Source organism: Cricetulus griseus, chromosome 2 (assembly GCF_003668045.3).
Source record: "Cricetulus griseus strain 17A/GY chromosome 2, alternate assembly CriGri-PICRH-1.0, whole genome shotgun sequence".
Lineage (NCBI taxonomy): Eukaryota > Metazoa > Chordata > Mammalia > Rodentia > Cricetidae > Cricetulus > Cricetulus griseus.
This window is the reverse complement of record NC_048595.1, coordinates 35,995,837-36,010,433: the sequence shown is the minus strand read 5'-3', so window position 1 is coordinate 36,010,433 and position 14,597 is coordinate 35,995,837. Positions and strand designations below refer to the sequence as shown.

At 44.1% G+C, this 14,597-nt stretch overlaps 1 protein-coding gene across 8 annotated transcripts in view; it reads right to left on the bottom strand.

Moving 5' to 3' along the window:
- Positions 1 to 14,597, bottom strand: part of Mast2 (microtubule associated serine/threonine kinase 2) — a 141,630-nt gene that overhangs the window by 28,131 nt on the left and 98,902 nt on the right. For all 8 annotated transcript variants that reach the window (XM_027402541.2, XM_027402537.2, XM_027402538.2 and 5 more), the window contains 2 exons: positions 14,467 to 14,558; positions 2,665 to 2,740 (listed from right to left, as the gene is read on the bottom strand). In XM_027402541.2, coding sequence (XP_027258342.1) covers positions 2,665 to 2,740; positions 14,467 to 14,558 — 168 coding nt within the window. The remainder of the gene's footprint in view (positions 1 to 2,664; positions 2,741 to 14,466; positions 14,559 to 14,597) is intronic.

Sequence of the window (14,597 nt, the reverse complement as noted above, 5' to 3'; positions counted from 1 at the left end):
TGGATCTCCGTGAGTTTGAAGCCAGCCTGGTCTACAAAGCTAGTTCCAGGACAGCTAAGGCTGTTACACAAAGAAAGCCTGTCTCAACCCCCCCCCCCCAAAACCAAAAAACCAAAAAACACAGAAAAGGTCCTCACTAAGGAGGTAACATTTAAGATATAAATGTATAAGGTGTAGGGGGACAATTTCCTTATACCAGGATAAGTACACAGACTATCTAGTAAGATCGAAGTCTCAAGAAAGTGGAGTGCATGTATGTTCACTGTGTACCAGGGAATAACTAAGCACCCAAAGAGTCTGGCTCAAAGTTATTCTCAGTAAATACTTACTGAACAAATAGCAAACAATCCAATGCCACCTATGTGAATCTTGTAACAAGTCTTTTTGTCCCAGCTTCATACTTAATTTGGTACTATGTTCATATACAGCCCACATTTATAAGTTCAACACATTCTTTCAGGATGTTCCTACCTGAACCCTTGATTAACCAGATGTAAGTTATATGAGACATGTGAATTCACAGAACAAACCCACATGAGATTTCTTCCAAGTAAGGCAACTGATGGAGGAGAGGAGAAGCACCATAGTCAGCCTTCAAGCCCTTCCTCACCTGTCCTTTTCAGCCATACAGAATTCTAGGGAGGAATGGGATGCGTTTCTTCTAAGCTGAAATGTGAATAGTAAATTCTAGTCCCATAAATTTTTTCTGTTTCTGCTTTGTTTTTTAAATGATTTATTTTTATTTCATGTGCATTGATGTTTTGCCTGCATGCATGCCTGTGTGAGGATGTTGGATGCCCTGGAACTGGAAAAACAGACAGCTGTAAAGTGCCACATGGATGCTGGGAATTGAACCCAGGTCCTCAGGAAGAGCAGCCAGTGCTCTTAACCGCTGAGCCATCTCTCCAGCCCTCTGCTTTAATTTTTGTTTTTATTACTTTAATTTTTTGGGGACAGGATCTCACATAGCCCAGGCTGTCTTCAAATTCAGTAGGTAGCTGAGGATGATCTTCAAGTTGTATTCCTCTTGCTCTGACTTCCCGAGTGCTGATTATAGGTGTGAGGGATTATAGGTGTGAGTCATTAGACCTCATTTATGTGGTGTTCTGTGCTTATCAAACAAGTCCTCTACCAACTGAGCTACAGCCCCAGCCCTCTGCCTCACCTTTTAAGAAAGTAATTCCCTCCCACAGCGTCACCCAGAGACAAGGTTTCTCTATGTAGCTCCTGGCTGTCCTGAAACTCTATCTGTAGATAAGGCAGACCTTGAACTCAGAGATTCTCCTGCTTCTGTCTCCTGAGTGCTGGGATTAAAGGCTTGTGCCATGACTGCCTGGCCAAGGAAGTAGTCTTAATAGTAGAAACTGCTCTTAGGTTACAAAACTGGAGCTTTATCGCTATTTTTTCTAATGGGTTTTCCCATTTACAACTAAAGACCAATTCTAACAACACTACCTCAAAACCAAACAAGCAAACAACCCCCCTAAATTAAAACAAAAACCCCACAAACTTGAACTTTGGCTAAGAGAGAATCTTAGAATAAGTTCTGAAAATAAGCCACACATGTGTAGAGAGTCTTAGCAAAAGGTCTGAAGAGATTCTGTCAGCAGGCTTCTCCAGAGACTACTTAATGTGGTCTAGCCATGAGTGGAGCTGTCAGGGTTGCTAGGAGAGACCAGAGGCAACACTGTATCATTTGCAAATAGGAGCGAAATGAGATGTGCCAAGTCCTTCCAAACTCAGGAGATAGGTTTTCCTGTACCCACACTTGGTCTCCCAGATAGAAGCTGAGATGTGTAATCCTTGCATTTGGAAGGCAGAGACAAGGTGGATCTCTGTGAATAAGCAGTCCATATGGTCTATGTAGTGAGTTCTGGGTCAGCCAGGGCTACATAGTGAGACCCTGGTTTGTTTGTTTGTTTTAAAAACAACACACACACACACACACACACACACACACACACACACACACACCCCACCCACCCACCCACCACCCACCACCACCACCACCACCAACATCAACTACACAAACAAACAAAAAAAAAACAAAAGCTGAGAAGAAAGGTATGCCAGGTCCTTTTACTTTCTTGGAACTCCATGGGATACAAGGTAAGAGTGTTACTTTGGCTCCTTCCTGAGACCAGAGCCCATTTACTTATCTATCATCTGAGGATAACTCCATTAGAGTATAGTGCTGTAGAATATATTCTTAGGGCATCAATTTTTTGTGTGTAAGATTATAAAAAACGAACCTGCTATTTTTCTGTTCAACTACAAATACATAGTCACTTCAAATGCAAAATTTGAGCAAGATAATTATAATGGGGAAAGAGGACAAAAAAGAAGGAGTTTTGATGGCTGGTAGTTCAAAGTAACCCAATACACATGAAAGAGCACTGATTGAAGGAGGGCTCTGCCATTTAGCAAGCACACAAATCAGCCAGGAGGCAGTGGCACACACCTTTAATGTCAACACTCGGGAGGCAGCACTCTGAGTTCAAAGCCAGCCTGGTCTACAGAGCAAGTTCTAGGACAGCCAGAGCTACACAGAGAGAAGGAAGGAAGGAAGGAAGGAAGGAAGGAAGGAAGGAAGGAAGGAAGGAAGGAAGGAAGGAAGGAAGGACACACACACATGCCAGTCAAAGGAGTTCTCAAGCAACTTACCTACGGGCAGGAACAAAGGAAAAGTGAGCAGGAGCATTTGGAGAGAAATTCCGAGGGCTGTCCAAGGGACTGTTACCTGTGGTGGAGAAAGGAAAAGAAACCTCTATGAGGCCTGCTTTGGGGGTGAGAGGTGAGGGTGGGGTGAAACTGGTGTAACTTTCAGATAAGAAACCTTCCTCTAGCATTAAGTTAGTATTTCTGATTATTTCCTCATTAGCAGTTTATGACAGGCCAGAGATTTTTCTCTCTTGCTATCAAGGTGCCTGTGACAACCCATAGCTCCCCAACATCCCTTACAGATGTAAAAGCAATTTATGTGCTTCCCACTCTCCCAGGAACAGATCAATTTACAGTATTTCAAAGGCTTAAAGATTTTCCTAAAGACAACAGGATTGCTAATCTAATAGTCACTTACACATATAACTTTGAACACTGCATCCAAGGAGCTAAACAGAATGTGCATACTTGAAGGGTAGGCAGAAATTCTCTGGCAGGAATTATGGATAGAAGTATACCATAAATCCAAACTCTGAGGCCCGAAAAGCATGGTCAACCTCCTCAATTACCATTTTCAATTAGTTTTCATGTGTTCCTATTAACTCTCTAACTAAAAAACTCAAAACCTCCAAACAAAACGTGCTTTCATTTATGCTAGTTACTGACATTTTGAGACAGAAGCCCAGGTTGTTTTTGAACACTCAGTCCTTTTGCCGAAGTCTGGGTTCACTCACAAACCTGACATTTTGATTTGTGAAATGAAGTGTGTGTATCTAACTAAGATACCTAAGATGACCTAAAACTCTTAAGCTTCAGTGATCCTCCTGCCTCAGCCTTCCACGTAGCTGGGACTATGGGTTGCTACCTAGACAGGTAAGATATGCAAATTTCAAACAAATCAAGTATAATGTCAGACGATTCCAAGAAAATCTAGCCACATTACAAATGCATGAAGTGCCAGGTGGTGGCGGCGCATACCTTTAATCTCAGCACATAGGAGGCACAGGTAGTCAGATCTCTGAGTTTGAAGCCAGCCTGGTCTACAGAGTAAGTTCCAGGACAGCCAGGGCTACACAGAGAAACTCTCGAAAAACAAACAAACCTAAAAAAAAACCAATCCATAAAGCAGTGTCATTGAAGGAACGGAGGAAAAACTTGCCATAAGAAACTTTAGAAATGGAGTCTATAAAACTAAGGGCAAAAGGAACCACAAAAGGAAGTTCTGAATTCAAGTTGACAAAGTTGTTTCCTGCAGAGTACAGGGTAGCAATTCTGACACACACATCCTGATCACTTACAAAGCCATTATTAGAGTACTGAATCTAGTTTTCCTAACACTTGTTCCTTGTCTCAATAGCATCTTTACACATTTATCACTCAAGCAGGAAATAAGGATTAATGGAGGCTTTTAGGGCATACTCTCCCATGGATCCTGAGGCAGCTGAACATAGGTCAGCAGTGGTCCTAGCTTGTCAATCAAGTAGTACCTGATATTAGATAAAAGCTTCCCCCCAAAAAGAAGGAAGATAAGAAAGAAAAAAACTCCCAAAGATAGGTGGCTTAGCCAGTAAATCGATAAATGACTTGATGGAGGAAGCAAATAAGGTATATAATAATAGAAAGACTCCTGTAGAAAGACAAGCTGGACTGAAGATAAAGGAAAATGAAAGGCAAGAGAAGATTAGGGCAGTAGAAAGAAGAAGGGATTGAAGAGCCAGAGCTGCTGCAGATGAAAAACAGGCTCACAACACGGTTCTCATCCTGCTAGCTGCATTGGCTGTAGATCCAGAGGAAAAGTAAAAAAAAGTCATTGTCTGGCCCAGGAACAAGATAAGATGCCCCAAGAGAGCAACAAGCCAAAGTTGCAAAAGAACCAGTATGCCTGTTGCAAGAAGATGGGCACTGGGTCAAGGAATGCCCCAGAAAGAGGGACCATAAGGAGCCCCGTTGCAAGCTGGCAGCTGAAAGAGGGGAAGAAAGTGACTGAAGGGCACCCTCCCCAAACCCTACTCTTGGAGGGGAAATGTGTCCAATTTATGGTTTACACAGGTGCCTAACATTTAGTTCTGACAGTACCCCTGGGTACAACTTCAAAGGAAAAACTTGGGTACAGAAGGCTATAGGAATGAACCAATACTCATAGACTACCAGAAGACAGGTGGACCTTGGGTTGGATCCAGTATCCCATACTTTGCTAGTCATACCTAATTGCCCATACCTGCTTTTGGGGAAGAGATCTATTCACAAAGATGGGAGCTCAGATATCTTTTTGACAAGGACAGGGTGACCATGACTGACTCGGGGGAGGGGAGGTGGGGCAGTACAGTTTTTAACCATATGACTAGAAGATGAATATAGGCTCGTAACACAAATTAATAAAAGATCCAGAAACTGATACTGGGATTCAAGCTAAGGTTCAGTAAAGCAAAGCAGCCGGCCACTAGCTCTCATCTCTAGCTCAGGCTGAAAGGGCGGATCCACGTTCAAGCTCTTCACTAAGTCTTAAACAGCTGCCTCTTGTCGGTGTGGCAGGAGAATGGATGTCTAAGACTTTGCTTCTGTCTTATATACTTCCCTAATGTTGGCGTGAGATATCATTCTCTTAGACTGATTCGCTCTTGTGTAGATGTGGGTGGCCTTGGACTCACAGAGATCCATTTATCTCTTAACCCTGAGTCCTAGGATTAAAGGTGTTTACCACTACCTCCTAGCTTCTGGCTGCTGGGATTAAAGGTATGTGCCTGGCTTCTAATCTAAGGCTTGTGACTAACTTTACTTTTCTGAATCCTCAGGCAAGCTTTAATAAATTTTATTTAAATAAAATAAATTTAATAGTATATCACTACACAGACTTCTAAGAATCATGTCCCCCACCCCCAACCTCAAGGAGGAGGTCCATGGCTGGCTGGATTTCCAGAGACCTTTGTTGAGACAGGGGACCAGGATTTGCTAAACAGTAAGCCCCTATCCTGGTAAAGCTTAAACTGGAGGCCACCCCAGCACAGGTTCACCAATACCCCATGTCAGCAGAGACCCAGGCAGGCATTACCCCACACATCCATCACCTGATCAATCAAGGAATCTTACAACCTTATCAGCTAGCCTGGAATACCCCAATGTTCCCTCTGTCAGAAAGCCAAGCTGATGACTACCGCCTAGTCCAGGACATAAGAGAAGTCAATAAACGAGTCATTGACATTCACCACACAGTGCCAAACTCTCATACATTACTGAGTTCGTTTTCATCCAGCCTACTGTGGTACACTGTGCTTGATTTAAAGATGCCTTCCTCAGCTTACCACTGGCCCCTGAGAGCCAAGCCTGCTGATATCCTGGCATTATGCTGACAGCTCAAAGGGCCCTGTGTTGTTTGGCTACATCGTGAGTGTGTTAAATGGCTGCACAAAAGCTCTGTATGTAGAAGCCAGGCGAGCTGGGACCACTCAGAGCTGGGCCAGTGACAGCTGTATGACTCCAGTTTCAACTGCACTAACTGCTGAGCCTCATTTTAAACTGCTCCCTTTCCCAATAAACTCATGGGTTTGTTGAGTTGTGTTGTTTGTGTTTCATTGTCCCAAGCTGCAGCAAACAATAACAAAGCCTACTTTGCTTTCGAATGGCACAACCCTGTAAAAGGATTCAACAGGCAGCTGACCTGGACCTGACAGCAGTAGGGGTTCAAGAACTCACCCACCATATTTGATGAGGTACTCAATGAGGACCTGGTGGCCTACCAGACTGTATACCCCAGAATCACCCTTCTACAGTATGTGGATGACCTCCTGATTGCAGCTGCCATTTAAGATGACTTGTAAGGTAGGGACAAGGGACTTGCTTCAGAGTCTGGGAACTCTGGAGTATGGCACAGATGACAGATCTACCAGGAAAAAGTGACATACCTAGGTTACATTCTAAAAGGGAGACAACACTGGGTATAAGAGGCATGTAAAGAGACTGTGTTAAAAATACCTACCCCAACCAACAGGAGGCAGGTTAGAGAGTTCCTGGGATCAGCTAGCTTCTGTCACTTCTGGATCACAGGCTTTGCTGAAATGACCAACCAAGTGTGGCCTGCCACTTGGGAAGCAGGCCCTTTGATGTCCTGGGCAGGTAAACAGGAGTGAGGGTTTGCCCATATTAAAGCAACCCAATCGTCAGCTCCCGAATTAGGAAGCCCTGATATCACAAAGCCCTTCTGCCTGTATGTAGACGAAAATGAAGAAGTAGCTAAACAAGTCCTAACACAGAGGCTTGGGCCAAGGCAAAGACCAGTGGCTAATCTCTCAAAAAGACTGGACCCTGTCACCTCAGGGTAGCACCTGTGCTTGAGAATCATAGCAGCCATTGTACTGCTTGTCAAAGATGCAAACAAGGTCACCCTAGAACTGATTGTGACCACACCTCAAATAGCAACCTGAGTGCTGGTTGAGCAATGCAAGGGTGACCCACTACCAGACCCTCCTCAACACCCCCCCCCATTTCACCTCACCAACAGCCCTAAATCTGGCCATCCTGCTCCCTGACTCAGACTTGGATCAATTCATGACTGCTCCGAGATACTCAGCCAAGTCCATAGCAGCCTGATCTAAAGAACCAACTGATGCCAGAAGCTGAATTTACGTGGTACACCGATGAGAGCAGTTTCATCAAAGATGGAAAAAGGTATGCAGCTGTGGCAGTGGTGATGGACAGAGAGGACATTTTGGTTGAGTCTCTGCCCCCAGGGACATCGGCCTAAGAAGCAAAACTGATCACTCTGACCAGGGCCTTATAATTAGCAGCAAGTATAAGACTTATGTATATACAGACAGTATGCATTTGCCACAGCACACATACATGGCGCTATGTATCAAGAAAGGGGGCTTCTGACAGCAGAGGAAAAGACTATCAAACATAAACAAGAAATCCTAGATTTGCTGAAAGCCCTATGGCTCCTGACTAAGCTGGCAAACCATTCATTGTCCAGGACATCAAAAAGGGGACTCCCAATTTCCCAGGGAAATCAGTGGGCAGACTAGGCTGATAACACAGCTGCAGAACAAGCTGCCTCAATAGTATCTCTAAAGCTGCCAGACTTGGACCCCGTGAGCTGACAGACAAACTGGCATATACCGAAGACAGAAGATTTGGCCCTCATCCACAGCCTACCCCAAGCCTGACAGCTCAAAACGCCAGAAGGATGGTGGCTAACAGGAAGCAGGAGCCTAATCCTGCCTGCCAAAATGGCAATGGATTTGTTTAGACATACCCACCAAGCTACCCACCTGCGCCCCCAAAAGATTGAGAAACTTCTCAAATGGTCTCATCTCAAAGTATTCGACCTCTGAGATGCAAAGCAGGCAACCTCCAAGTGCCTGGTTTGTTGGTTAACCAACACCAAGCCCACGGGAGGGCTGCTTGGGGTGCATCTGAAACCACCCTGGGTCTCACTGGGAGACAGATTACATTCACATAAAGCTCGGAAAATATGGCTATAAATACCTACTAGGTTTTGTTGTTGTTGTTGTTGTTTTTGAGACAGGGTTTCTCTGTGAAGCTTGGAGACCAGGCTGGCCTCTAACTCACAGAGATCCGCCTGCCTCTGCCTCCTGAGTGCTGGGATTAAAGGTGTGCACCACCAATGCCCGGCTCCTACTAGTTTTTATAGATACCTTTTCAGGCTGGATAGAGGCTTTCCTTAACATGAAACTGCCCAGATGGTGTTCAAGAAGTTACTTGAGGACATCATTCCCAGGTATGGTACTCCCACTCTGATTGGCTCAGACAATGGACTGGCCTTTACAGCACAGGTAATTCAGGGTATAGCTAAAACACTTGGGACAGATTGGAAATTAAATTGTGCCTACAGGCCAGAGTATTGTCCAGGGAGAGTGCATGATTTGGACCCTAAAAGAGACACTTACCAAATTAATCATGGAAACTGGCAGTAACTGGGAGGCTCTCCTCCCCTTCGCCCCGTTATCAGGTGTGAAACGCCCCTAAGATCTTTGAGCTTACACTGTTTGAGGCCATGTTAGGTTGACCCCCACCCATCCCTCCCAACTTGTGGTCTGACTAGCTCACAGAGTTTAATGATGTTAACTTGCTTGCCTCCTTAATGCAGCAGCCTCAGGGATCAAAGACATCTGGCTGAGGTTGCAACGGGTGTATGAGATGGCTCCAACACCTATTCCACATCAGTTCCAGCCCAGGGACTGGGTGTACACCAAAGGACACCAACACAGGATCCTAGAAACTCGATGGAAGGGACCCTAGGTTGTGATCCTGATCACCCCCACTGCAATCAAGGGTGACGTAATCGCCACCTGAGTACTCACTCCCATGCCCATGCAGCTGATTCAGAATTGACAGAGCCGCTGAAACCAGCCGCAGAAGACACCAGGCCTCGCCAGAAAGACCATAAAACCTGTCCCTGACCACCCAGAGACTCAAACTTAAAGACAGATCTCCCGAAATACTACTCTGCTAGTCTTATTAACCCTAGACAGGGCTACCAGTAGTCCACATCAACCCCTAAACCTTACATGACACATCTTAGGCACCTATGGATGTTAGGGTCCAGGCATTATTGGCCAACCCCATCAGCCGGCAGGATGTGCCCAGCTGCATTCAGGCAAGTATTTACTCAGCCCAGGGGGCCCTACAGCCATGTCAATACATCATGTGTTGCGTAGCTGAGTAAGACTCTGTACATACGCATAAATGTTCTCTTTAAGTAAGCCCTGCCAGCCCCGCCCCCCACTTCATTTCTTGGTCAATCACCACAAGATCTCTCCCCACTCCCAAATCTCACAGTACCTACTACCTAGTTCAAGACCTCTGACTCATTCATTCTGCAGTAGTCCCCTCTACCTTGTGGTACCTAATCCCTACAACCTTCTCTCCACTCTCCCCTCAGGGACCTCTCATTTCTTAGTTCTGGATCTCAAGGATGCCCTTTTCTCTATCCTACTCAGGATACACTCTCAAAATATATTTGCTTTCACCTGAACTGACCCTGACATTCACCTCCACACAGCTCACCTGAACTGTTCTACCTCAGAGATTCCCCAACAGCCCACATATATTTGGCCAGGCCCTAGCTTCTGACCTGCTCTCTCTGTCTATCCCCAAATCTAAATTCATACAGTATGTGGATGATATTTTACTTTGAAGCCCCTCCTTAGAAATTAGCCAAACTAATGCCTCTGCTCTTCTAAATTTCTTGTTCAACGGGGGCTATAGAGTCTTAATTTCCAAGGTCTAACTGTCCACTCCTCAGGTCACCTACTTGGGACCAACCATTAACCCAAATCACAAACCTTTAGACAGAAAAAAGCTAATCCAGTGTCTTGCAATCCCCTCTACTAAAGAGGGGGTTTTATCATTCCTAGGAATAGCTGGATTCCCTCTTTTTCCCTCCTGCCCTGCCACTTCTATAGGGCAGCATTAGTCCAACCACATGAACCTTTCCTTAATCCTGTTACTAAGTCCTTTCAGAAGCTCCAACAAGCTCTCCTCTAGGCTCCAGCCCTTCTTCTCCCACACCAATCTTGTTCTTCCTCCCTCTATGTAACAGAAAAAGAGGGATGTGTCCTTGGGGTCCTAGGCCATCAACTGGAGCATTCCTTTGCACCTGTAGCATACCTGTCCAAAAAAAAAAAAAAAAAAAAAAAAAAACCCAGATCTTACCACTCAGGGGTGGGCGCCCGGCATATGTGCTTTAGCAGTTGCTGAGCTCCTTATTCATGAATCAAAAAACTAACTTTGGGTCACCCACCACTATCTTCTCCTCCTACAACCTGTCCCATCTCCTATCCTATAAAGGCTTACAAACTCTACCTCCTTCCCAAGTTCTTTCTCTCCAGGTGGCACTAGTAGAAGATGCCACACTTCAGGGCCCAGACTCACCTCACCTACCACAGGGAGTTCATACAGTACAACCCATGTCCCCACAGTTACCCTGACACTTGACAAATTCTGTCCTATTTACTCCAGCTCTTTCATCCTAATAGTGAAGCTCTGTCTCATTTTGTCAACCCTCACCTTCAGCCCACTCCTGAGGACTTGCATTCTTAAGAACTATTGCTGCCTCTTGTAAAACCTGTCAGATGTCAGACCCTAATTCCAGGTATCATGCTCTCTCTTTTCCTACCCACCAAGCCAGGGGCTCTCTCCCAGGGACTGACCAGCACTTTGACTTTACCCATATGCCTATAGTCGGACGAGTCAAATATCGACCGGTGTAAGTGGATACATTTTCAGGGTAGACAGAAGCGTTTCTGACCTCTAACAAGAGAGTTCAGACAGTTCCTTCGGGAAATTATCCCGATTTGGAATTCCAGACTCTCTTCAGTCAGACAATGGTCCTGAGCACACCTCCCAGATTTCCCAAACCTTACCTAAAGCTCTATGCCAGCATCCCCTGGCATTTTCATATCCCATACCACCCCAAGTCCTTAGGAAAGACAGAACAACCTAATTGCTTCTTAAAAACACTCTCATTAAAATGTCACAGGAACTTCACCTTAACTGGGTCAACAACATCATAGAGACATCCACACCCCAGACTCAAAAAAAAAAAAGATTCACAGAACAGATTTTAATACAATGTTTTACTATTAACAGCCCTCAGAAATCAACCACCTGTGCCTCCTGAGTGTTAAGGTGACACCATGATGAGGAAGGAACAGGTGCTGATAAAAAGCTGACTGATAACAAGAAAAAGTGTTTGAGATGTTTAGAAACATGTTCCAGCACACACATACACACACACAATACTCTCCTCCTTCCCTCCCTCCCTCCCTCCCTCCCTCCCTCCTTCCCTCCCTCTCTCTCTCTCTCATTATGTACTAAGACTCCAAAGTTCATAGTCTTAACATTAACTGATAACATCCTAATACGCTATTAAGCTGACAGAATACTACCACTATGTGAGTACACCACAACATGGACTTAATACAAATTATAAACAGTGAAAATACTAATGTGTTTGTTTAAAACTTATTTTTATAAACTCAAATTTCTTGTAAGTTCCAGGAAGTCTCCTTTCTTGCAGAACTAAGTACCTGGGGGCAGCTAGGGTTGAGATGCTACCCTCTTGCATTCTTACTGAAGGTGGGTTGCAGCTGTCCAAGGTGGAGGATACTAGAAATGGGAACCATATCTTCTGCAGGAATACTAACAGTACGTGCCAGCCCTTCACGGGTGAGAACCAGAAAGGCCTACATAGGACACGAACTCGGCAACAAGTGGCTACACTGAACAAGCAATTCTTAAAGAACCCATATCCAAACACCAATGTCAAAGAAAGAGCTTCAAGTCTGACCATGGACCCCACAGATGTGAAGGTTAGCCAGCACCGACCTTTTCCATTTTCCTAAGGTTAGGTTCAAAAACCAACGAGCAAAATGCAAGAGACTCAAATGTGACACTCAGAAGAAACAAGTAAACCAGCAATAACCCCAAGACGAAGAGAAACACCAGTAAGTTCCAGGAAGTCGACTTAGATTCACTTCGAACAGGTCAGACTCACTCCAGATAAGTACTGTCAATCAACAGCCAAAGCCCCTACCACCTTTCCCTGGTCTTAACACCCCCTCCCTCAATTACCAGGACCTAAGAACATTTTTTTCCCTAAATCTAACTTTATTCTCTGCTCTGATAGCATCTCACCAGGTCCAAAGAACACTGGCAGTTCCACACAGCCTAGACAGCAGTGAAACGATCCACTACCAGCACCCCAGCTTTCCCAGGTCCCCTAAAGATGGTTGATACCCTCTAAGTCAGCTGGAAGCAATCTTAAGAACTTGGCACCCCCATCCCTACCCCACCTGGTAACCCCTTTAATACCTCACCTTTTAATAATAAAAAAGGTGGGAATGTTAAGGTACAGTCATCAGGATGTGCCCACTGGCATTCAAGCAAATACTTGAGTAAGGAAGATTTACTCCTAAACTCTATCAGAAATATAGAGATAATCAAAAGATAATCAATTTCAGGGAGCAACAGCCAGTAGTAATTACTGCCCAGTACTCACATTTACAGCTAAACACAGGGTCTAGATGAGCTAAATTTATTTTTATGCAATGAAAATACAGGTCAGACATATGCTGAAATTCTACAAAGTTCTAGGATAGGAGTGCTATTTAAAGAAAATAAAATCCCACTTTAAAAAAAAAAAACAGAACAAATAAACAAAAAACCAGGGATGTATATAAGAAAAAGAACTTTTCTTTAAAGGTCAAATGTGTCTGTAATTCCATGTAAACCCTTTGTTGCTAGTGATGTCTCCTAAAGTGACAGTTTTTCAGAAGAGCTCTTTCTCCAAAGATGAAATTTAAATCAGAATTCCTCTCAGGTTATTGACATCTAATCAAACAGTAAACCATGAGCAAAAAGACAAACCCACAAAGCTATTTCAGTCTTAATGAGTTTGATATCCACCTGTTTCACTACTTAATGTCTACTTTTATTGTTCAAAGACAAAGATCATGCTTAGGTTAATAGTTCCCAAGGATTAGGAAATCCAGGAAACAATCTTTAAATGACTTCTTCCAAATCTGCTCCATTTCCATTAACCCTATGTTAAGAGGTTCTGTTGTAAACATTGACAATGAACTGCAGGGTACCCCAAAGATCTTTCAGCAAAGGTGGGTCTGACTCTCATGATACCAGCCATGAACAAAGCATCTGGCTAAGTCAAATGAGGTCTTCTGACTCTCTCCTAGGAAGCAGTGTACGCCTGAGTCAGTGCTAACCTCACTGTAAATGCGTCTCTCTCTTAATCAGATGCAAGTAAGTCAGCTCTTACATTATAAAAGTTCATATTCTAGACGGAGCTGATATTGACTACACTAAGTCATGTGTTTAAGTTCTAATATGAAAAACTCAATGTCAAAATGAAGCAAACATCCTTCCTTTGAGTTTCAACAGGGAAAACAACAGGAATCTCACAGGGTAGGAAAATCTTGTTGACCTGATTCATGGGCATGGTAGGTGTTGTTTAACAGTTTTCCCCAAGATCAAAACATTCCAGCCTGTAGTGAAGCTTAAGAGTGGGAAGGTAAACAATTCAAAATAGCTTCAGGAAGTCCCTAAAACTGACCAGATGCACTAGGGCCCTCCCTGCCAGAGGAAACAATAAAAGATGAGAGTTCCTCAAACAAAGCTAAGCTATAAAAAATGACTATCAAACTAGCAAAGCTACAAAGACTCTGAGACCAGACCAGCTGCCTAAAAGAAGCAAAAAAGCTGCCTGGAAGAGGTTTAGACCAGCTAAATCACTTGGAAAGGATATTCTCAAACTTGCTGAGTTGCCTGCCCTGTGCTCTGGGATCCCAGCCTTTGTGAGCTGTCATCTGTGCTGGGGTGGGCTTTGGTAATGTAGCTATCCTTGAGCCATTTCTGTGCCTGTAAGTACCCCAATACAACTCACTGGCTCACCAATGAGGTGGTACCCATACTTTGGTTTGTCATGGATCCCTATCTTTGATGAGCAGAAGTAAGTATTATGTCTCTCCAGAAAAAAAATCACAACAGTAGGTTGTGCTACTGGATGGTCATCATGTGACCCAAGATAACTAAAGCCACATGTGGGAAAAAACATTAGAACAGAGGCCCATGGATCAAAAGACACAATGGCTTCAAGAGATGTACAAGATTAGAAGGAATGTTGTAAGGCAACGAAGATATAAGAGTCAAAAGCAAGTAAGTCTATGAACTCTATATGCATTAGTCAGACAATCGGCAATGTGAGAAGTAGGAAAGGAACCTGGTATCTGTGGATATGTTTTATTAAACTTTTTAAAACCTGCAAGCACTTACCTGTGTGGCCATGGAGCGGGGAGTGTGGCCTCGGTAGTGTAGGTGATGTGCTAGAAGTTACAATCAAGCTCTTGCGGTTACTTGTCCGACAACTGCAATAAAAACAAATGTCAGTTATAACCCTGTCCACG